At 34.7% G+C, this 22,656-nt stretch overlaps 3 protein-coding genes across 3 annotated transcripts; 1 reads left to right on the plus strand and 2 right to left on the minus strand.

The window, feature by feature from the left end:
• Nucleotides 1–48: 48 nt before the first annotated feature.
• On the minus strand, nucleotides 49–1,257 carry LOC119675345. The gene has a single exon (XM_038086541.1). It carries the CDS (start codon nucleotides 1,255–1,257, stop codon nucleotides 49–51), a length of 1,209 nt encoding a protein of 402 aa, XP_037942469.1.
• A 300-nt stretch (nucleotides 1,258–1,557) lies between these two features.
• LOC119675346 lies at nucleotides 1,558–3,666 on the minus strand. Its single transcript, XM_038086542.1, has one exon. It carries the CDS (start codon nucleotides 3,664–3,666, stop codon nucleotides 1,558–1,560), a length of 2,109 nt encoding a protein of 702 aa, XP_037942470.1.
• A 5,060-nt stretch (nucleotides 3,667–8,726) lies between these two features.
• On the plus strand, nucleotides 8,727–9,254 carry LOC119675348. Its single transcript, XM_038086543.1, has one exon. The coding sequence runs from the start codon at nucleotides 8,727–8,729 to the stop codon at nucleotides 9,252–9,254; it is 528 nt and encodes a 175-aa protein (XP_037942471.1).
• The last annotated feature ends 13,402 nt before the right edge of the window (nucleotides 9,255–22,656 follow it).

Consider the following 22,656-nt stretch of genomic DNA (forward strand, 5'->3'; position numbering starts at 1 on the left):
TGAAACTTTGATGATGGAGAGTTGATCCATGATATCACTATTTGTGAATCACACCAAAAGAACGTCTGGTAATTTCTTATTTGTAGGTCGTTCTTTATTCTTGTTGCTAGTTCTGCGCCAACCACAGCTGCACAAAGTTCGAGACGAGGTAATGTCAACCTTTTCAAAGGTGCAACCCGAGATTTGGCGCACAATAGTCGTACAATGATTTGACCATTCTGAAGTGTTGATCTCAAATACGCTGCAGCACCATATGCCTTTTCTGATGCATCTGTAAAGATGTGTAATTGAATGTTGGCAGGAACTTCGCCTTTGAAAATATGACGAGATATCTGGTTTTACTTTTGTCAAATTGTTCCGGAACTCTAACCACTGTTTCTGTAATTCAGTCGGCAGTTTTTCATCCCAATCCATCTTTAAATTCCATAATTCTTGAATAAAGATCTTTGCCATCACCACAACTGGTGACAAAAGTCCTAGTGGATCAAATAGCCTTGCTAAATCTGAGGTTGCACTGCGCTTCGTCGTGCTGCAAACAGGTTCCAATTTAACCTTGACGCATAAACTATCAGATTTTGGACACCAGGATAATCCCAGAGTTTTTGTTGTATCGTTATTATTTTCTAAATCTAAATTGACTTTTAGGTCATCGTGTGGAATTCCTTGTAGTAGACTTGGATGATTTGCGCACCATTTTCGCAATTTAAAACCGCTTGCTGTCAGTATTTTGTTTAATTGACTCTGAGTTTCCAACAATGTTCTCAGACTATCTGCCCCGTGTAAACAGTCATCTACATAGAAGTTTTGTTTGAGAGCAGATGCACCTAATGGATAATTTTGCATATTGTCATCAGCTAAAACTTGCAAACATTTGGTTGCTAGATACGGTGCTGATCTAGTACCATATGTTACTGTGTTGAGTTGAAAGTACTTTATCGGTTGACTTGGTTCATTTCTCCAAACGATAAGCTGACATTGTCTGTCTTCTGGATATACAAGTATTTGTCGGTACATCTTTTCAATGTCTGTTGTAAACACATAACGAGGAAGACGGAATCGTAATAAAATAGACAGTAATTCACTTTGAACAGTTGGTCCGATGTGTAGTAAATCATTGAGAGATTGTCCTGATGTTGTTTTGGATGATGCATCAAATACCACACGTAACTTAGTGGTGGTACTGTCGGGTTTAAGCACACAATGGTGTGGTATAAAGTAATGTGGTGACATAATCCTTTCAATATCTATTTCGGTCATATGTCCCAATTTTTCATATTCATCTAAAAACTCTACGTATTGTCGTCTGAGGTGACTATCCTTTGAAAGTCTACGCTCTAGTGCTAGAAATCTATTTGTAGCAATGTCTTTCGAATCTCCCAAAGCGAATCTGTCATTTATAAAAGGAAGACGCACGATGAATCGTCCCGTAACATTCTGATATGTAGTTTGAGTGAATTGAGCTTCACATTGTTGCTCTGCTATTGACAAGACCTTTGAGTGAGTATCAACTTCTTCAACCTTCCAGAGTTGTTCTATTGCATTTTCTAAACTATCTTCTTATGCTATTCCACATGTTGCAATCATTGTGTTAGCATTTTGGATTTTTCCAGATACGATCCATCCAAGCACAGTGTTCTGTAGAATTGGTAGTTCCCTTGAAAGTTGTATTTGACCAGAACTTAGGAGTTGATGATAAAATTCTGCTCCAAGCAACATATCCATTTTGTCAGACTTATAGAATGTAGGATCTGCTAATTGGATGTTATTGGGCAGATTCCAATTTGAAATTTGTAAGTGTTGCGATGGTTGATTGGATACAATTTTTGGCAACACAAATGCTTCAAGTATTGTTTTGTAATCGGTCACTTTTGATTGCACAGAAAGTGTTGTGCGACTTTTAGAACTCAATTTACCTATCCCTATGCCTTCGATGCAAATTGAACTGGAGCTTACTTGCAGCCCCAATCTGGATGCCAATCGTTCAGTCACAATATTTATTTGTGAATCCAGTACTGCTCTGCACTCGACTGTTCTTCCATTAGAGTTGGAGGCTAAAAGTTTTGCTGTTCCCAAAAGAACGCAACTGGTATGACCATGATTGATGGATGACATTAGAGTTGTTTGTGCAAGTGGCCTTGAAGTGTTTTCAACTAACTTATGATTTGATGATTGAACTGGGTGTCTATTTTGATGCAACAGTGTATTATGTCTTCTTTGGCATATAGTACAACCCCTGCTGGAGCATTGTAATGCCATATGACCAAGTTTCATGCAGTTTGTGCATAATTTATGACGTTTTAGTAAATCATACTTCTGTTGTATGGATTTACGTTTGAAAGTTTCACATGAAAATAATTGATGACTACTATTGCAAGTAATACATTTTGATCCTGAGTCTGTAGCTGCAAGTGCTACTGCTGGATGTCGTGGTTTATGACTTTGTTTGTGGTTTCCATTCGTCATTGATTCGAATGCCTGAAATCTTGCTTCTAGGAATCGCAATAATTCTTTTAATGAAATTATTCTTCGGCTGTCTTCTAACGATTGCTCGAATGCTGTATGTGAAGCTTTGTCTAGCTTTCTAATAATTACGTGAACCATTATGGCGTCCCAAGATTTAACATCAATACCTTGAGCTGCTAATCCATAATAACATTCTTTTGTAACATCATGTATGCCCTTAAGACTGCTTGCTGATTCAATTGTTATATTTGGTTGTGATAACAATTTATTTAGTAATGCTGTCACCAAGAGTCGTTTGTTGTCATACCGATTTGACAGAATATCCCAAGCTATATTGTAATTTTGCTCGGAAATTGGCAGATGCCGTATGAGGGCTTTTGGCTCACCCGCCAAATTTGTAGATAGATGGAACATTTTGTGGGCCGCGCTTATTGATTGATCATGGATCAATTGTTGAAACAAATCTCTAAACCCAATCCATTTCAAATAGTCTCCATCAAATGTTGGTAAAACTATTTTTGGAAGTCTGATTTGTTGAGTTGCTGCAGGCCCCTCTGACGTCAATCTTTCAGTTGGTTGACTGTGTTGTTTTAAATATATCAACGCGTTTTGGGCATCTTTATCCGTTGAATAGTATTGATCCCAAGTATATCCGACGATGTCTTTTGCGTCGGCTGATGACCATATTTCATCATTGTTATCCCTCAGATCCTTCTGATATTTTTCTATCAGAGAATATTTCAGATCATAATAACTAGCATGATGTTTTATGGTTATTTCTTCATATATTTCATCTATGCTCGTGCGTAATGCATGCATTAATGAGGATTGCTTTTTGATGTTTCGCATGAGCGATGTAGCTTTGTTTGACCCTCTTGGGCTTACTACTGGCTTCCCGTCCTGTGGTTTTGGGATTAGCCTTGATTTCTCCAACTTGAATCGTTCATCATATTTGACTACTAGATTGGAGATTTTTTCAAAGTAACCTGTACTGAAATACTCGTGTTCGAGTTCAGGTTGTGGCAATGCTTTGATTTCAGCATCATTTATTTCAAAATCATTCCATAGGGAATTTAGCTTCTTTAATCGGTCTTCATAGTAAATGGAATCCTGCTTCCGGATACTAGAATCCTTTTTGAAATTGGTTATGAGTCGCTCAATCTCTGTACCGAGCTCTGACTGCTTCTTTAATAACGCATCCATGGCGATGTTTGAATTTTCAGTCCGAAAATTCCGATGAATAAATACTTCAGCTGGTTAATGAGTAGACCTTTTGGTGTGTCCTTTTGTAAGTAATTGACTGCTTCGATATGTTTTTCGTCAGGATAATGAAATGAAAATTAATATTATATCAATAATCACGTCGGGGTCACCAAAAAATGTACGCTACTTGGTGCTAACCCAGATCCTTAATCTGTGTTAGCTTGGTAGCCAATTTTTATGTGTAAAGTAGTTTGAGCACTTGTAACCCAAACTACTTGTATTTTCTATATTGATTAGTTTGAGCACTTGAACCCCAAACTAATCGATGCGAGAAAGTAAGAAAGTTATAATTGATTTTTCTTTTCCTTCTGAGCTTTATTAAAATTATTTCTTATATTTATACAAAAATTATTTTATAAAAAAGCTATTAAGTTATGCATTAATTAACAATAAATATTAATGCATAATTCACAAATAAATAAATTTGCCTACGCTGTGCTGACATAATTATAGGCCAACATATTACACACTTTCTTCAGTGCATTGGCCAATAAGAAAAGCTGATAATGCAAAATTGCACTTTTCGTTGGTCAATGACTGGTCGCAGTGTTGGCCCAACTAATATGTAAACACATGTAAACAAATAATAAAAAAAAAATAAAAATATAAAATAATATTAATTAAATGCAAACATAAACAGTAACAAATGTTGAAGATATCTGCAATAAAGTTTATTTAACAAATATTTACCATATTTATTATAAACTATTTACCAAAATCCACCCCGCATGAAACTAATTGCAGCATGCACCCACAACATAACCAAGTGAACTACAATTACGTTGGAATAAGAATATAATTAATTAAATGAATCATACACTTACCTGATTTATTTATGAATTATATTTCTATTTTTTTGAATTAACTTTTATATTTATTAAATTAATATTTATTAAACTAAATTAAAAAAAATCACAAAAGAAGCACCGAATGCATTTTTAATCACATTTTGCAATAATCAAAACAAAACAGCAAAATAGAAAACATGAACTGTCAAAAATATTCGCCATAAGAGAAGCTCAAAGAGATGTAACATAAAGTGCACAAGCAGAACGGCAAAGTAAACAAGACTTGCGTGAGATCAGCTGTAAATAAAATAATATGCTACGAAAAAGCTCTGTTGGTTGAGTATTTAAGACGAGTATTTTTGTTTAGACGGCAACTTGTAAAATATTTACTAAGGCACATCAGCGTAGGCACAACACCTTCTGTGCACCGGTATTATATCACACTTCGCTATCATATAGAAGAATTGCGTTTACTGTTGTCATTAACAATTTCCGTTTTTCCGCGACGGGTCCTCTCGTGTTAGCCATTAGTTTGCTTAAGGCAGCAGTGACCTTCACTGCTTTCTCTACTGCATACTTTATTTGCGCCCAAAACGTAAGTTTCCCATCTAATCTTATTCCAAGGTAATTAATCGTTTTTTGGGTTCTCAGCCCTTCATTCTTTACTCACATTTCTATTTCTGTATTTATATGCTTTTGACTTAATAGTAATATCTCCGTTTTATGAGTAGCCAGCTGAGTGGCCAGAGTGGCCGAGATAACCTCAGTGATGGCTCCTATTGTGGATCTTTTAGCTTTGAAGCCATATTGTCTAGAGCTGAGTCCACCAGATGCTTCTACTGCGAATTTTAGTTTTATTACCTTTTTATTGAGATTTCCTGCGGTATCCAGCGAACACCGTGGTCTAAATGCTGCCGGAGTATCTCTGTTTCCCTTGCCTTTGTCGATAAGTAATAATCGCTGCCTTTTCCATATATCTGGAAAAATTCCCTCTCTAAGACATGTATTGTACATTATTGTACATCAGTAATAATTGAAGTTTATTTTTCGCAATTACTTTTAAAACTTCGTTTGGCACTCCATCCGGTCCAGGTGCTTTATTATTTTGTAGTTCTTTAGCGACGATTGTTAGTTCTCTCTCCGTGAAGTTGTCAATATTTTCCGATTGAACTTGTGTGGCATTTTCGTCACTCCTTATATCGTGGTTTGGGAACAGGGTATTAACAATTTCGTTCATTTTCTTTCTTCTAAATCATTTACTGCCGATTTTAATCCTTGTTTCTTCATGACTATTTTGTATCCAAGGCCCCATGGAGCATGAATTATGTCTTTCGAAGTTTCTCCCATTTTCTTCGTTTACTTGTGTTAATCGCTTTTTTTAAGTTCTTTTTGGCTTCGGTATATTCTCGACCTTCTGCCTCACTAGTTCCATTTCGTCTAGCTCTCGTGTAGCGCCTTCGTGTGCGTAGACATACTCTTCGCAGTTGATTTACAATTGATGCGTCATCAATTATATATTGTTTTTCCCCACCAGCGGTAAAGACCATTATATATACTATATCACTCAATAAGATGGCGCTGTCACAGTTAAATTCATATGACGTTTCTGAAACACCAACCTTCAAAAGACTATGTGTAAAATTTCATGATATTTCGATTAGTCAGAAAAAAAGTGACAGCCATTTAAGTGTAGCCACTTTTGTTATTTTCAAAACAATAGATTTAGAACAATTTCGTGTGTTAATTTATCATTGCTTCTTGATGAAAAAAATACTTTACAAGCTCAGCAAAGGCTTCAAAAGTGTTATCCAGACTCTGCTCCATCGAAAAGAACCATTTGTTATTAATTTGCTAAATTTAAATGTGGTCGTACAGACACCTATGATGATGAACTTTCTGGTCGTCCAATTGAGATGGTTACTTCAGAAAACATCAAAAAAGTCCAGAAATTGGTTATATCAGATTTCTTGCATTATTGTGTGACAATGGATGAAACATGGATCCATTACTTCACTCATCATCTGAGTGGACTGCAGCCAGAGAACCACGTCCGAAGCGTCCAAAAGCACAAAAGTCAGCTGGGAAGGTTATAACTTCAGTATTTTGGGATGCACATGGTATAATCTTCATTGATTATCTCGAAGAGGAAATAACCATCAATAGTAACTACTACACGGCATTTCTGGATCGTTTGAAAGCAGTAATTGTGTAAAAACGATCGCATATGGCGAAGAAAAAAATTTGTTTCACCAAGACAATGCACCATGTCACAAGTCAACAAAAATGATAGCTAAATTGCACGAAATACACTTCGAATTGCTTCCTAGTCCACCGTATAGTCCAGATGTTATCCCAAGCGACTACTCATCTCTTAGTCGCCGTTAAAAACTTCATCTTAAATGAAGAAGTAATTGCTGAAACTGAAGCGTATTTATGGTAAAAGACAAATCCTTCTACAAGCGCGGCATCGCGAAGTTAGAGAAGCGTTGGAATGATTGTATTGCCCTTGAAGCAGATTACATTGATGAGTAAAATCGATAAAATCGATTTACCAAATTAATATTTTAAGATACGTTTGAAAAATTTGACTCAGAAATTGGAAGTGTTTAAATACAGTAATGGTAATAATAAGACAATAATCTGATAAAATATTGGAAGCCTGATTATGAATATATCATAAAAAATTACTTCGGCCAATCACAACAAAGATGGAATGAAGTCAAAAAGCGATTTAGTAATTTTTTTTTTTAAGTTTTTTTTTTATTAACGAATCTTAAAAAGTTGTACAGAAGCGTAGCGTTATGATATTGCCACTGGTATAATATTAAGATGATACTAACAAGCAATTTAGTTGGAGTTACATAACTTACATAATTAAGAGAAAAAAGCATTAATTTTTTAAGATGCAGGCTCAAAGAAGAATACATGAAAAATAAAGTATGTGCTAATTTATTTTCATAAGTTCGGCTACAGTTTTCCGCTTTAACCGTCTTCGAAGAGGATTCGCCTGGAGAAGACTAGATGCTGCTACGTTAACGTGACATTACAGGCGCTGTTTGTGTGCTATTGCACATTTCTTCGACTCTTCAGATATTGTTGGCATACGAAAATCACAATGTAAATCGCTATTTCTTACGTAAAATGGCGTATCCACAATGTTTTGGAGTACCATGTTTTACAGGCGTTAAATAGTAGCAATATGCTTTTTACTGGCGCACCCTCAGAACTGTCCAGATTGGCTTTAAGGTATGTTTGTATAACAGGAGCTTGTAGTGCAAAGATAGTTTTGAACGTCTGCCAATGAGGTTGTATAATTTGGTTAGTTTCAAATCAAGTTCATGGCTTTTTTTCTTGACATGAGCCTTCCAACGCAATTTGGCGTCGAGTGTAATACCAAGGTATTTGGCTTCATTAGCGTATGGGATTACATCTGTGTCAATGTATATTGGTTTATAGGAAGTCTTTTTTAAACAAAATATTACGTGCACTGATTTGTTTTTATTTAACTTAAATCTCCATTTCTTGGCCTATGAATCAATGTGGTTGACGGCTACCTGTAGTTTGGCCGTTGCGGTTTCAATAGTGTCTATTGCCAATATTGCAGTATCAGCGGTAAAAGTAGCGGTTACGTGCTGATCTCCTGATGGAAGATCGTGTGTGTACAGGAGATATAATAGTGGCCCAGAATACTTTCTTGTGGTACTCCAGCGGTTATCTTTTTTAAAGGCGAAATAAAGGTCAAATACGAAAAGAGTTTTCGTAAATACGAAAAGAGTTTTCGTAAATACGAAAAGAGTTTTCGTATTTGACGTTAAAATATCGGTCATAAATATATAATAAAAGCACTGCATAGTATTTTGTAGATAGCATGAATTAAAAATAATACTGCAAATGGAATAAAAGGAAGCTCAATTGTCAAGGCATCAAATTATAAGAGAGCAAGGGAAAGCTTGGCCATAAAGGCATCAAGATATAAGTAGCAATGACTAAGTCACCATCACCGAACCATACAAAATTACGAGCAAACGTTCGGCAATTTTAAGCATAAGTTGCATATCAAAAAGAACATAGACAACGAAAAGTATTGAAACGTTGCAGTTTAAATTGGAAAAATTGAAGAATTATTGGACAAACATTTCACAATTAAACAATGAATGCCTTCTTAGCAGTGATAAAATATACTAGGGAGATTTCATTCAATTAAATCGAAACATGAAGAAGTATATATTCCATGACATGAAAAACTGCACGTTCGCAGTGAAACCGTTTCAAAAACAAGAACACCCGTACCTACCACCGCTGAACGGACCAACATTCAACAGCAGATATGAAGAATGGTATCCATTTTGGGAATTGTTCCACCGGTTAGTTCAACAAAAACATAATTTAGTGAAAGTTGAAAGAATGCAGTATTTAAAAGGAAGTCTGCGGGAAAAATCCGACAGACTTATCAATCATTTATCAATAACAGCAAATAATTGTACAGCGGCAGTTGAACTACTAAGACAAAGATACAACAATAGAGCAATACTTGTGGACAATCTTATTAATAAGTTATTGTCGCTCAGAGCTGTAAGAGAGGAGAATGCACAAGATTCAAAAACATTAATGGATGCTTCTGGAGAGGTGTTATATGGTATACGTACTTTGAAGGTAAACACGTCCAGTTGGAATCCACTAATAATACAAATACTGCTTTCAAAAGTAGATGGTAAAACCAGAAAATTGTATCAACACTAAAGAAAAATATCAACACAAATAACAAAATTAAGCAACTTGTACGAGTTTATTGAGAGCAGAGTTAGAGGATTGGAGGCAACTCGAGGCACAAATCGTGAAAATAAGAATAATATTCGACCAACGGTTGTGAATACAAAACCGCATGTAACTGCAATACATGCGCTATTATTGGTATGTAATAGGAGCCATTAATTAACTCTATGTTTAAAGTTACTAAATATGAAGGTGCTGGAACGTCGTTAAAAGATTACGAGCGCCAAATTATGTTTCAATTGCCCTTAAAGTAAGTACTTTAGTAAGTTATGTTTAAGTAAAAAAATGTGCAATTTGCGACAAAAAACACCATCAACTAAGTCATGAGCGAGTTAAGGGTAAATCAACATTGACAAACAACGTTAATAAACAGAACATGTAAACATTCAAAAACACTAAGGAGACTGAAGTAACAGCGTCGTATAACTGATGTTTTACTAGCAACAGCAATGGGAATCATAAGGACTAAAGAACAACTCAATTCGATAAGAGCGCTTCTTGATCAAGTATGACAATCTTGTATAATAACAGAACAATTAGCAAGATCAACCATTGATCAGTTATCAAACTCATGTAAAAGGTATCCATGAGTAAACAACAGGAGTTAGAGCCAAATTCTCATTAGAAATTCAATCTTTACATGATGAGAAAAAAAACTGTTATATCAAAGTCATCAAGAATACCGAATGCGTAATTCATGCCAGGAAAATAGTCACATATTGATGGATTGCAGTTAGCAGACCCTTTATATGCTGAACCAAAGGAAATATAACTGTTAATCGGGTCGGACATGTTAACAGATGTGTGTAAAGAAGGTTTGATTAATCGGTCATACAACTCATCAATGGCTCAAAATACACTATTTGGATGTATATTATGAGAAGCTTTAGACGTAGAGTGTACAACCACAAAAATAATAACGTTACTCATCATGGCTTGCCGTAGCAGCGACGAGTATTTAAAACGGTTAAGAACAGTAGAAGAAAGTTGTTGAGAGCGATATTATAATTGAACTTGCATCCGCCATATAACAAAACGATACATCGTCAGGTTACCGCGCTAATGATCGAGAAACGTTAGGTGACTCCAGAAAGATGTCATAGAAGATGGCAAGAGTATATGAACTTTATGCAAGAGTACATCAAGGTTTGGCGCATGGAAGAAGTTAATGAGAAACCAAAGACAAAGGTATACCACTTGCCGCATCTTGTAGTGATTAAAGAATGCAGCACGACAACAAAACTTCGAGTGGGGTTTAGTATGTCCGCAAAAACGACCTTAGGACAAATCCTGAACAATATTATTATGACAGGCCTTATGCTAGAAAAAGGATTTATTCGTTCTATTATTGCAGTGGAGAATACATAAAATGGTTTTTACGGCTGACGTTTAAAAATGTATGGGCAAATATTGATTCATCATTATGATGAAGATCTTTAAATAAAGCGCCATATCTTGCCATCAAAACATTGTTTAAACTTGCAGAAGACGAGAGACCTAATTATCCAATGGCAAGTGAAATCTTAAATGAAAAATTGTATGTACACGATTGTTTGGAAGGCGCTAATATTTTTAGGAATTGTAAACAAGTACAACAAGAATAAATCCAACTACTTTAGATGGCTGTCGTCTATAACCATTAAAACAAAACGTGGGATTAGATTAATGTGCAGCTCTGCTATTGACAAAGTTCATCAATTATATACAGAAGAATAACAAAGTAATAGTAAAATTATTCCATGGAAAGATTCAAAAATTATATCAAATTGGCTAAAGCAATACCCAAATAGATGGACTACGTTTGTAACAAACAGAGTATCGTACATTCAGTACATGTTTAACCAATTTCGTACCTCCGTGTGATACACCACACGGCTTACTTTGAAAATTATTTAAAAATATGTATAAGTAATTAATTCAATGTTTTTTATTTTTGTTACTTAGTTTGATATCTTAATAATATAAAAATACATATTTCGAACAGTTTTCATTTGTTTATGAGTTTACCTAGTGCGAAATAAAAAGTGTCCAAAAAAAATGCACTTTTTTAACCAAATGAATATTAAAATAAACAGAAATAAAAACTAATATATTTGTTATAGGATGTGTTCACAAAAGTCCAAATATAATTTTCGTAATTTTCGCCGGCGCCTTAGTAACAGTTACTTGCCACCAGACGTCGGCAAAAATATGCGTGTAGTGAACCACACGCTGGGTCCCATAAAACTATAATAATGAAACAATGCAATATAAATGTTTGTCGTTATAATAAATATCATACTCTTCTAACCAACCTAAACTTGTGTTTTTTACTATTTATAATAGTAATAAGTCTTTTTTGATTGTTTTATATAGGGCTTACATTTGTCCATGCTATAAGTTCTGTCGTCAATTTTTTACTGTAAATAAAATTACAAGGTGAGATGAAAAAACTGCAACAAAGTAAAACGCCATAATTTTTTCATTTTTTTTAAATTTTATTGAATGAAAGCAAAAAATGTCGGAAATAACATCCAATTTGAGAATCGGTTTAGATTTGTTCGAATTGGCCACCTTTGGCACGAACTATGGCCTTCAAACGGCCAATGAAACCATCACACGCTGCCCGAAAGTGGCTCTGCGGTATTTTGTCCCATTCTCGGCGAAGCGCTTGCTTGAGATGATCGACACTTTGGTATTTTTTAGTTCCAACCTTGCTTTCCAAAATACCCCAGGCACAATAGTCCAACGGATTGGCATCCGGAGATTTTGGTGGCCATTGTGCGGTGGAAATGAAGCGAGGAACCTCATTTCTTAACCATTCTTGGATGGCGCGTGCTGAGTGCGATGGTGCTGAGTCCTGTTGGAATGTCCAAGGTCTGCGGCCGAAATGTTTGCGTGCCCAGGGCTTCAGAACTCCCTCCAAAATATTTTCGCGATAGATTTGCGCATTTAATTTGACACCACGGTCGATGAATACGAGCGGCGAGCGACCATCGGCTGTTATGGCGGCCCACACCATCACCATGGCCGGCTTTTGAGTTGTGATGGCCAACCGAAGTTGCAAATTTTCAGCTGACCTCTCTGGCAAGTAAACACGATCATTTTGTTTGTTTACAAACTGCTGGATAACGAATGGTTTCTCATCGGAGAAAACCAAATTCGGCAGTTCACCACTTTCGGCCAAGCGAAACAACTCTTTAGCTTTTTCGAGTCTAACTTTTTTTTGCGCATCAGTAAGATCTTGCACTTTTTGGAACTTGAATGGCTTTAGTCCAAGCTCATTTTTCAATATTTGCCGAATGGCATATTGCGATATGTTCAGCTCACGAGCCATTTTTCGTCCACTGCGACGCGGATTTCGTTCAATTCGCTTTTTCACTTTTCGAACCATTTCTGCCGATGTTGCTGTTTTTTTTCGTCCACTTCCTTGACGTCGGGCTACGCTACCAGTATCATGGTAACGAGCGATGGTACGAGACACAAAACATTTATTCACTTCTAAATGCTGGAGGGCTCTAACGATAGCCACTTGTGGTTTTCCAGCCAAATGCAAAGCAATCACACTATCACGCTTGAATTCCATCACAAATAACTTTTTTTTTGAAAAATTCCCACCAAAATGCTTTTGTGCGCTTGTAAACAATATAATGAGCTGTCACTAGAATAAATCTGACAGCTGTGGGACGAGCGGTTTAGAAATGACAGCAGTCTGAAGTTGGTTGCAGTTTTTTCATCTCACCTTGTATAATGTCGTGCTTAAGATATCTAAGAAATCAGTAACTATTACATGTTATTGACAATTGGAGCGAAGATGACTCATTAGTGCCAAGTAACGCCACCTATTGAATAATAATGTGTGCCACCTGATAATGTTGCTGGTGAATCGGAGAATGAAATGATTAACGATGATAAAATATCAACAAACATTACATGCGACTTTTGAATTTTGTTCTCCTTTTTTGAATTCCGTTTGCCTAATTGTGAGAGAGTATTTTGGTACTACTGAAGTTGTATACGAATCAAATGCACACGATTATGGTACTATTCACATTGGAACTTGTAAAACTAATACTTTCCGGTTATAAGCGATGAACCCCTTCTTTGGGTAGTTGTATATCTTCCAGTTTCTGCCATTCTCCAGTGCAAGTGGCAAATACAACAAACAATTGAGAATCGGTGCATTTGTTGTAGAGGAATTATTGTGTTTAAATAGCGCTGTAGTAAAAGCTTGGAAACTAAATTGCTTTGTCGCTGCTTCTACCAACACAAAACTGATGCCTCAGTTAGGCTTCAAGAACTTCATTGTCAGAAACCTTCTTCTTGCATCAGAGAACTCAGTGTTCATTACAGAAGCTACCGCATACGATGATTTGCAAAAGAAAAGTCACAGTGCAGTAGAAGATGTTTATCTTCCGGGAAATTTACTACGTGTAACCTGTATGCACGCTCCATGAAAATAGACAATATTACATTGATCGTAGGCACCGACGCAAGTAAGCTTATTTCTTTTTACATAATACAATACATATGTAATACTTCAAATATATTTTTTGATTAATAAATATTTGAAAAGCATGACACATTGAATTGTACACTTGTATGTACTTTATACAACTTACAATAATACTTACTTCACCATAACAGTAACTAAGTACTATATTTACGAACAAAACACATATAAAAATGTTTGTACTGTCGAGGAAAGAAAAATGTGCTATGAGTCCAAGCGTGTGGTCGACCACACGGCACTTTTCTGGAAAACTAAATTTCAAAAAAAAAATTTATTTATGCAGGGAATATTTTTAACTTAAAAAATAAGACTTTTCAGAAAATTTCACCATAAAATTTAAAGTTTGAACTTGCCTGGTACTTAATGGGTTAGGGTGTAATTTAGATTTGTTCCAGGAAAGGATAATCCAGCAGATATTTCATCTAGTGAAGTATATGGTGACAACCTTATTTCAAACACATTACGGTGGCATGGTCCAAATTAGCTTATAAAAGGCGAAGAAAATTAGCTAGAAAAAGATAAAGTAATAGACTTGACTCTTATTCCAGAAACCAGAAAAACTGTGATATGTACCGTCCTAGATGTCACCAATGATGAAGATTTATTAATCGCTTTTCGTCATTAAACAATCTTCTTCGAATGACAGCTTACTGCATAAGATTTGTTAATAATTACCAAAGAAAGAAATCCGAAAGAAAGATCGACAACCTGACAGTAAACGACATCGATGCAGTGGAAATTGTGTTGGTGAAGCAGGCGCAAAAATGTTTTAAAGATAACATCAGACGATTTGATCTTCAGAAACAATTAAGGAAAAGTAAAAAGTTGTATTCATTAAAACCATTTCTTGACAGTACTACACCTAAAAGTGAGTAGCATATTAAGAAATGTAAATTTATATGACAATCTAAAACATTCATTAATTTTACATGCAACGTATAATTTGGCCAAACTCACAATCAATCAGGCGCATATTAATACGATACATGGAAGATTAAAATTGAAGCTAAACTAGAAAGTTTTGGATTATTCATGGAACAATAGCTGTAAAATCTTAAAATGTTTTCGAATGAAGGCAAAAGGACAAACTCAATTAATAGGAAGCTTACCAATACCAAGAGTAAATACTCAAAATTCAAGGGATATAAAACGAATAAGGCGTATATAGCTATTTTTGTATGCCTGACAACAAAGGCAATTCACATTGCGTTAACTTCAGATTTGACATCTCAAGGAGTTGTAGCAACGCAAATACCATCAATACCAGCCAATGATCGTAAAGCAACATATGATGCTGCTTGTACATAATCAAACGTCCGCTGAGGCTATGAAATCTACACCAGTTAGTAATACCAACCCAGAGCCGGCATAATGTTGACGAATCAACAAATAATTAAGAATTAGTTAATTAGTTAATGTTCGCTCTCAGCTTTTACTTAGTAGGCTGTTTGTTCGAATTATATTCAAGGGCTGCTATATATATTTCTAGCCTAATAATGAAAATGCGAATATTTATCATCAATAATTGTTTTACTGTTTTTCAAAGTATTCTTCAGCCTGATTTATACACTTTTGCATGCGGTCAAACCAATTGTCGAAGGACTTTTTCCGCTCCGATTAAGACACCTCCAAAGCATGGTTTTTAAACGCTTCCACAGGATCTTCTGGCGACGAAAATCGTTGACCACGCATTTTTTTCTTGATGTGCGGGAATAAAAAGAAGTCATTGGATGCAAAGTCAGGGCTGTACGGTGGATGACCCATCAATTCGACGTTTCGGCCGGTCAAAAAGGCGCTGGTTAGAGCCGATGTGAGAGAGCTCGCGTTGTCAATGATTCGTCTTCTCTTGCTCATTTTTCGAACGAAGTCTTCTCCGAAGACTTCAGGCAAACAAATTGTGGTGTACCACTCAGAAAAGACCGTCCTTCGTTGTTCAAGCGGAACACTCGCCACATGACTAGTTTTGCCGAGGAAACAGGCGACCATTTGCTTCGAACTGCTTCTTCCACGAACAATTTTCGTTGGATCTTATAAATGTCTTTATAAGCACCGCGAACGTATTTTCTCAACATTTATTTGCACCAATCGACGCGATTGTCAAACTGTGCGGAATCGAACGAGAAAAAACCTTTTTTGTGAAAGCCAGGTGTTTATGCAATATCGAATGTATGCTGGTGGGAGAAATGCCCGAAGATGATTCTATCTCACGGTATGTCGCATGACGATCTTGCATTATCAGTTCACGCAACGACATCAAAGTTTGCCGTTTTTAGACGACCTTCGCGGAATTCGTCGTTGAGTGAGTGTCGGCCACGATTAAATTCATTAAACCAATTTTTCACAATGCTATAGAATGGTTTTTCATCGCCATACAAAGACTTAAGTTCATCAATGCACTCTTGTCTTGCTAATCCACTTCGAAAGTTGTAAAAAATGATGGCACGAAAATATTCACGTGTTAATTACATTCAATTCAAAATTCAAAATTAAATGACAACATGTTCTGAGTGATGTTATGCTAAAAAATGTCAACCTTTCCAATGGAAATGTCAGATTGCACCTGGCAACACTTAGTGTTGCCTAGGCCAGAAATATATACAGCAGCCCTTGAAATAAATGTATTTAAATAATTGTTAAATATCTTGCACTATAAAATTAATTATAGTTGCATTTTATTTTGTATGAAAGACAAACAAATCTTAAATAAAATTAGTTATTGATTTGCAATGGAATGCAATTATGTATTGTTTCCCCCAACCAACAGTAAGGAATATAATATATAGTTATACTGAACATCATTGTTCAAGTAAAGAATTACATATTTTTATTTAATATGTATTGTAATTGCAAATCCTATGTTTTTATTCATTTATTGTATTTAATTTTTTTTATTATATTTTTATTATTTTAATTATATATTGAATAATTATATTAAAAAAATTGGCATTATGTAATAATAATATTACACGACGAAAACTTGAATTTAAATTTTAATGAAAGTGTAATTAATTATTTGCACATAATATTTAATAAGTATGAATAAAGTAATTTTTTATGGACCTTGTCAATTAAAAAATCAATTAAAAAATCAATTTAAAAATGTGTTATAACTGCATTATATGAAAGGAAACATTTAAAATAAATATAATAAATATAATTCTATTGCATTATTAGAAATGAAATATATTTATTATTATTACCCACATAAGAGGAACATTGTTTCTCGTTGCTAGGGTACTGAGAAGTTGAAAGCATTCCCAGACCAACTTTGATTGGAATGAAGAGTTTGCTAAGGATGTTAGTGCTGCTTGCCTATCCGAAATAAGTCAGTGACTTATCCGGTTTGATAAGTCAGTGACTTTTTGAATAAAACGAATTTTTTTAAACATTTTATTTTTCAACATAATCACCTTTTAGCTTGATACACTTAGTCCAGCGTTTTTCTAATTTTCTTATTCCCTCCAAATAATAGATATTCTCAAAGCTCTCAAAATACACGTTTGTTTCGGTAATGACTTCTTCATTCGACTCAAACCTCTTACCGCCCAGCCATTTCTTTAAGTTTGGAAACAGAAAATAGTCGCAGGGGCCTAAATCTGGAGAGTATGCTGGATGGGGCAGCAGTTTGTATCCCAATTCGTAAATTTTGGCCAGTAATGGTTAATCACCACACGAATTTCACTTTTTTCTATATTCGTAAAAATTCACGAGGTTGTCTGCTTTGAACGGCTATCAAACACCAACTGAACTACGTAGTTTGCTTAAAATTAGAAAGTTGCCCACTGGTAGATTACAGCTGACGGCAGCACTGTTGTATTTGAAGTAACTGCGCGGGAAATTCAAAAAGTCACTGACTTATCAAACCGCCCTCGTACATATTTTTGTACCTCGGGTGCCCCTTCGCAGGCATTCTCTCGCATATAGCTCCAAGGCATGGACCTGTACCTGAAAAATGCAATTGCTTTACGGAATTTCGGCCTTGAAATTCCTGCTCCTGCACTGACATCTTTCATTTTGGACCCAACAGTATACTATTACTGTGAACCCTGCTATATACTAATATTATTATTTTTGTCACTGCTCAACTTCGAATTCCCTAGAGAAAGCTAATCTTCTATTCATCTTATCAAAGACTTTAAGTCCCTAATAAATTGCCCTCTTTAAGATTACAAAGATAATAAAGCCTTAGTGTGGCACTGGTCGCAGTCGTTTTAACCGTAAATTACAGTGAAGTAAGTCTAGTAAGCATTGCTAAGGTTTCTGTAGTGCATGTGCTCATTGTTATACTCCCGTTATACTTAGAGAGGCTGTTTAATTAATCTAGTTATAGATCATCTTAGCCTTTGTCTAAATTGTCTTTGGCCACCATGCCAAGGAAGCATAGGCGATCATTGATACTATTACGGTCTTGTACGCCCAAGTCATAATTTTGGTCACAGACCCCTTGTTTTACCATACAGTCTTACAGCCACTTATATATGATAAATGGTTTACTCAAGTAAATGGTTTCTCATAAACTATATTTTAGGAAAATTTCATATCAATATCTCTACTGGTTCCAAAAATATTTAATCTTATCCTGCTAATTTTTGTTTTGTCACACTGTGCGTTGCGAATAATGTTATATAAACAAAAATCAGCAGTTCGCGCTAATCATATATTCCTTACCAACTTTTTCAGCAGGTATTTAATATTTTAATAATTTTTTATTTTAAACAAAATGTGCTTTCGGTAACTTGCAAGTCTGACAAAAAACAACAAGTTGACTTATAGTTGCTTAAATGTATGGAAAACCGCTTCACCAAGTTGTGAAGTGACCAAAAAAAAAAAAGTGTTACAAACGCAATAAGCAAACTATTGTGAACTTTTATAGGAATTTTCACGAATATTCTATCATAGGTCAAAACAAAATTACTAAATTAAAAAGTTTCAAAAATAATGATAATATTTCAATGAAATATTTAAAATATGCAAAATTGTAGAAAATAAATATTTTAAAAATATATACATACTAGCTGACCCGGCGAACGTAGTTTCTCCTTGCAATTAATTTTCCTGGCTCAGCTGAGTTATAATATTTGTTGTTATTCAACTTAACCTTTAGCATTTTAATGCGAAAATTATTTTGAATTGATTTTTTCTTTTGATCTGCAAAAAGTCCACATGCATTACTTATGTTACAAATATTTTCATGTTACTTCAAATCCTTATAAGCACTACATTTTAAATGAAAAAAGGTTATTGTTTATCACTTCATCAGACTAAGCAATTATCGACCTTAGATCTGCATACCTCCCCGAGGAGCCTGGAACTATTCAGAGATTTGATAACGCGGTGTTGGTAAGTCTGTCAGATTTCGCAAATAATTTCACCGCAGCATGATTATAGGTGAGCCAATTTTTAATCTTAAGTTATATGGTAGCATTCCTAGTTTGTATAGTTGTCGTTTAGCAGTCTCTTTGAAACGGTATTGAACAACTGGATCAACTGGTTGTGATTTTTTAAAAACGGTTCTAAAATACCTACAATTTCTTGCTCCTCCATCTGCTCGATATGGTTGTACTGGCAACGTGCGTTTATTTGCTGCTTCTCATCACCCATGAAGTAGATTTGCAGAAATTTGGGATCGTTATTGGGCATCGGCATTAAAGAACCAATTTGGTGATACACTTGGCCCCGAATCTTATACGTTGATTGAAAATTGCGACCATTCTCATTCTGAACGATTTTTGTTGTTCCAAATGATGTCACTTGAAAGCACGAATTGAATTTGCGAATTTTACGAAAAAACAATTTAGACTGAGATGTAGGTCCAGCCAATAGTGCTTTCAATGGTTCTGGCGGCGAATTCAATGGTTGCAATACAACTTTTTCAGATGCACCGCAGAAATCGGCCGATTCACCTTTGTATTTGAGTGCATGACAGTGTTGGCATTGTTTGTTTATAGCACCGATTACAATTCGTGAATGTGACGAATAGTCGATATCCGATTCATATTTAAACGCAAGGCGATGAAATGATGCACGTGTCAATGCCCGATACACTTGCAAACGCCGTTGTTCACGTGTTCAATGCATTAGCTCGAAGGCGTTCGTTGCGTTGCTCTTGACTTTCATTAGCACGTGTGATTGTATCCTGGTTTCTTACATTTTCATTGTTTTCTACCGATCTATTTAGCCGACGGTTCTGGAGTTATTGTGAATTCCGAATCCGTCGACCAATATTTCTTCCTCATCCACAAAGACGTGGCATTGCTTTTTGTACGTTATTTATATCTTTATATATATAATTCTTCTTTTTTGTGTGTATTCATGTGAATTCAAGGATGGTTTAGATTCACAATTTGGTCCACTGGATAACGTTTTTTTAATTATTATACAGTTTTTTGGTATCCATATACATTTATATTAGACATTTAAAAGTTATTCATGCTTACTTTGATTTGTTTAAATAGTTTAAACTCTGTTTTACGATTCATTTTAGAGATTTTAAACTTTTGAAACAAATCAAAGTAAGCATGAATAAATTTTAAATTTCTAATATAAATGTATATGGATACCAAAAAATAAAAAATTAATTAAAAAGGCATTATCCAGTGGGCCAAATTGTGAATCTAAACCTTCCTTGAATCCACTTGAACGCACACAAAAAATTTCATCAAAATCGGTTCAGCCGTTTAGGAGGAGTTCACTGTCAACACACGTACAGAAGAATTATATATATAAGATAAGTATACAAAAATATATAGGGTTATATTAAGAAAGTATAATTGAGAATTACTTAAATTATTAAATTTGTTGTTCAAGAAAATTTCAAAATATCCTACATATCTATCATAACATTAAATTCATTATTTAGTTTAATAGTATGGACAGACGGGAGCTAAATTATCATTAAGGGGCTAAATTATAATTTATTTGCTCATTTAGCAGTTTTAAATGATTATTTATGGTCTTTAAATGGCCGAATTTAACCCAATATATTCGTTATTTAGGTTTTTAGAAATGATTTTAAATGGACGGAAGAGGAAAAGATTTTCCTTACAGTAACTTCTTAATGATAATTTATACCGTCTGTCAGGGTATTTTCAAAATGATCATTTAAGGCTGCTTAATGATAATTTAGTGCGCTCGTCTGTCAATGCTATAATGTTCATAAAAAATGTAATTTGTTTACATATACATATGCAAGATTTACTATTTGCCAAAACATAATAGAGTTATTCACGAGTTCGAGTGTCGCGCTCGGTAACCGAGTAACGGTTAAAAGTGCAACGCAGCAACAACAAAATGTTTATACGTTAGTCAAGCATTTGGTTTGACTAACATTAATATTTAACAGATTACAAGAGTGATGCCAATGTCTCTCTTAGTGCCAATAAGCCAGCAACTGGATGTTTTTTGCCACACTTACGAGCTGCTGAAAGCACTTAATCAAATAAAAAAAGCGTACAATAATCAATTAGAATTAAAAACGAAAACAAAACTGCAATAAAAGATGAATTAACGAAATGATCTTTAGTGCAACAAGAACAGCTAGTTTACATTTATATTGTCACATTATATTACCCTTTTTGTTGATTGTTTTCCTTATATTGTTTTGAAAATGCAAGATTTTTGGAAGCAACTTCCATAGCAATTAAGTGCTTAACGCTGCGACAACCCTCATAGGTGAAGACATCGAAATTTTTTGGTGAGACGTGTGCAAATTTTACGTGTCAAATGAAAATTTTACATAAACGACTTATCACTCAGCGAAAAATGGATCACTGGTACCTTGCAAATTTTTTAAGTATGTTTCGTCGCCTCCACTATTTTCAATAAAGATATTCTAACGTAAATAAGTAATCATTCTTTTGTAACATCATTAAACAGATATTGGAAAACAAATATCTTTTTAAAGATGTCAAGAGGTAATGCAATGCTGCATTAAAATAATGTCCGTCACAATACTTTCTTTAAATAAATTGTGATTGCTTACATTTTGTAAGAATATAATTATGTTATGCTTACGTTATGAAGACAAAAACAGACGTATTTTAAAAACCTTGTTTAAATCTTCTTTTGTGAAAATCTACATTTGAAAACATAATTCGCGAGATATTTTTTTTCATCACTTTCATTTCAACCAACCAGAACATTTGTCATTTTGACAATTAGTCAAGAAAAGAGTCTTTCCTTTATGCCACCGAACACCAAAATCTTAAGAATAGCCAATTAATTGAAATAATATAAAAAGAAATTTTTTTGTTGTAGTTTGGAAGATCATTTTAAAAAAATGATCTGTGTAAAATTTGAGTTCAATTGTGCAAGTAATTATATATTTGTGCAAACATTTCTGGTGAGCGGATGTGTTTTTAAGACGGTCTCGGAGAAATTTATATTGCAGTATAAATACAAGTAAATAACAAATACTTTTAAAAGAATTACTTTTGTTATTAATACAAAAACCCAAAAAAAGGAACATTTTAGAACAATAAAAAATTACTAAAAGTTAAAAGTGCATAAAATGTTAATTTGAAAATAGCGCGCGCTTTTTTGATTTTTGTAGATTTTTGCACAGCTTTATTAAAAAACTCAAACAGCTAACAGAGACAGCAAAACAAAAAAGTGCTGACAAAGACAGCTATTATTTAATTACAAACGTGTTTCACAAAAGCTGTGATTGTAAGCCCACAATTCAACACAACCCAACACAACTCAATACAACTCAACACAACTCAACACAACTCAACACAACACAACACATCACAACACAACACAACACAACACAACACAACACAACACAACACAACACAACACAACATAACAAAACACAACATAACAAAACACAACATTGCCCATACATCAAAATCAACACATTTGCTAACATTGGAA

The sequence above is a fragment of the Teleopsis dalmanni genome, chromosome 2 (genome assembly GCF_002237135.1).
Source record: "Teleopsis dalmanni isolate 2A chromosome 2, ASM223713v2, whole genome shotgun sequence".
Classification (NCBI taxonomy): Eukaryota; Metazoa; Arthropoda; class Insecta; order Diptera; family Diopsidae; genus Teleopsis; species Teleopsis dalmanni.

Coding starts and splice junctions, on each gene's coding strand:
- LOC119675345 (XM_038086541.1), bottom strand. CDS start 1,257: ATGACCGAAATAGATATTGAAAGGATTATGTCACCACATTACTTTATA.
- LOC119675346 (XM_038086542.1), bottom strand. CDS start 3,666: ATGGATGCGTTATTAAAGAAGCAGTCAGAGCTCGGTACAGAGATTGAG.
- LOC119675348 (XM_038086543.1), top strand. CDS start 8,727: ATGAAGAAGTATATATTCCATGACATGAAAAACTGCACGTTCGCAGTG.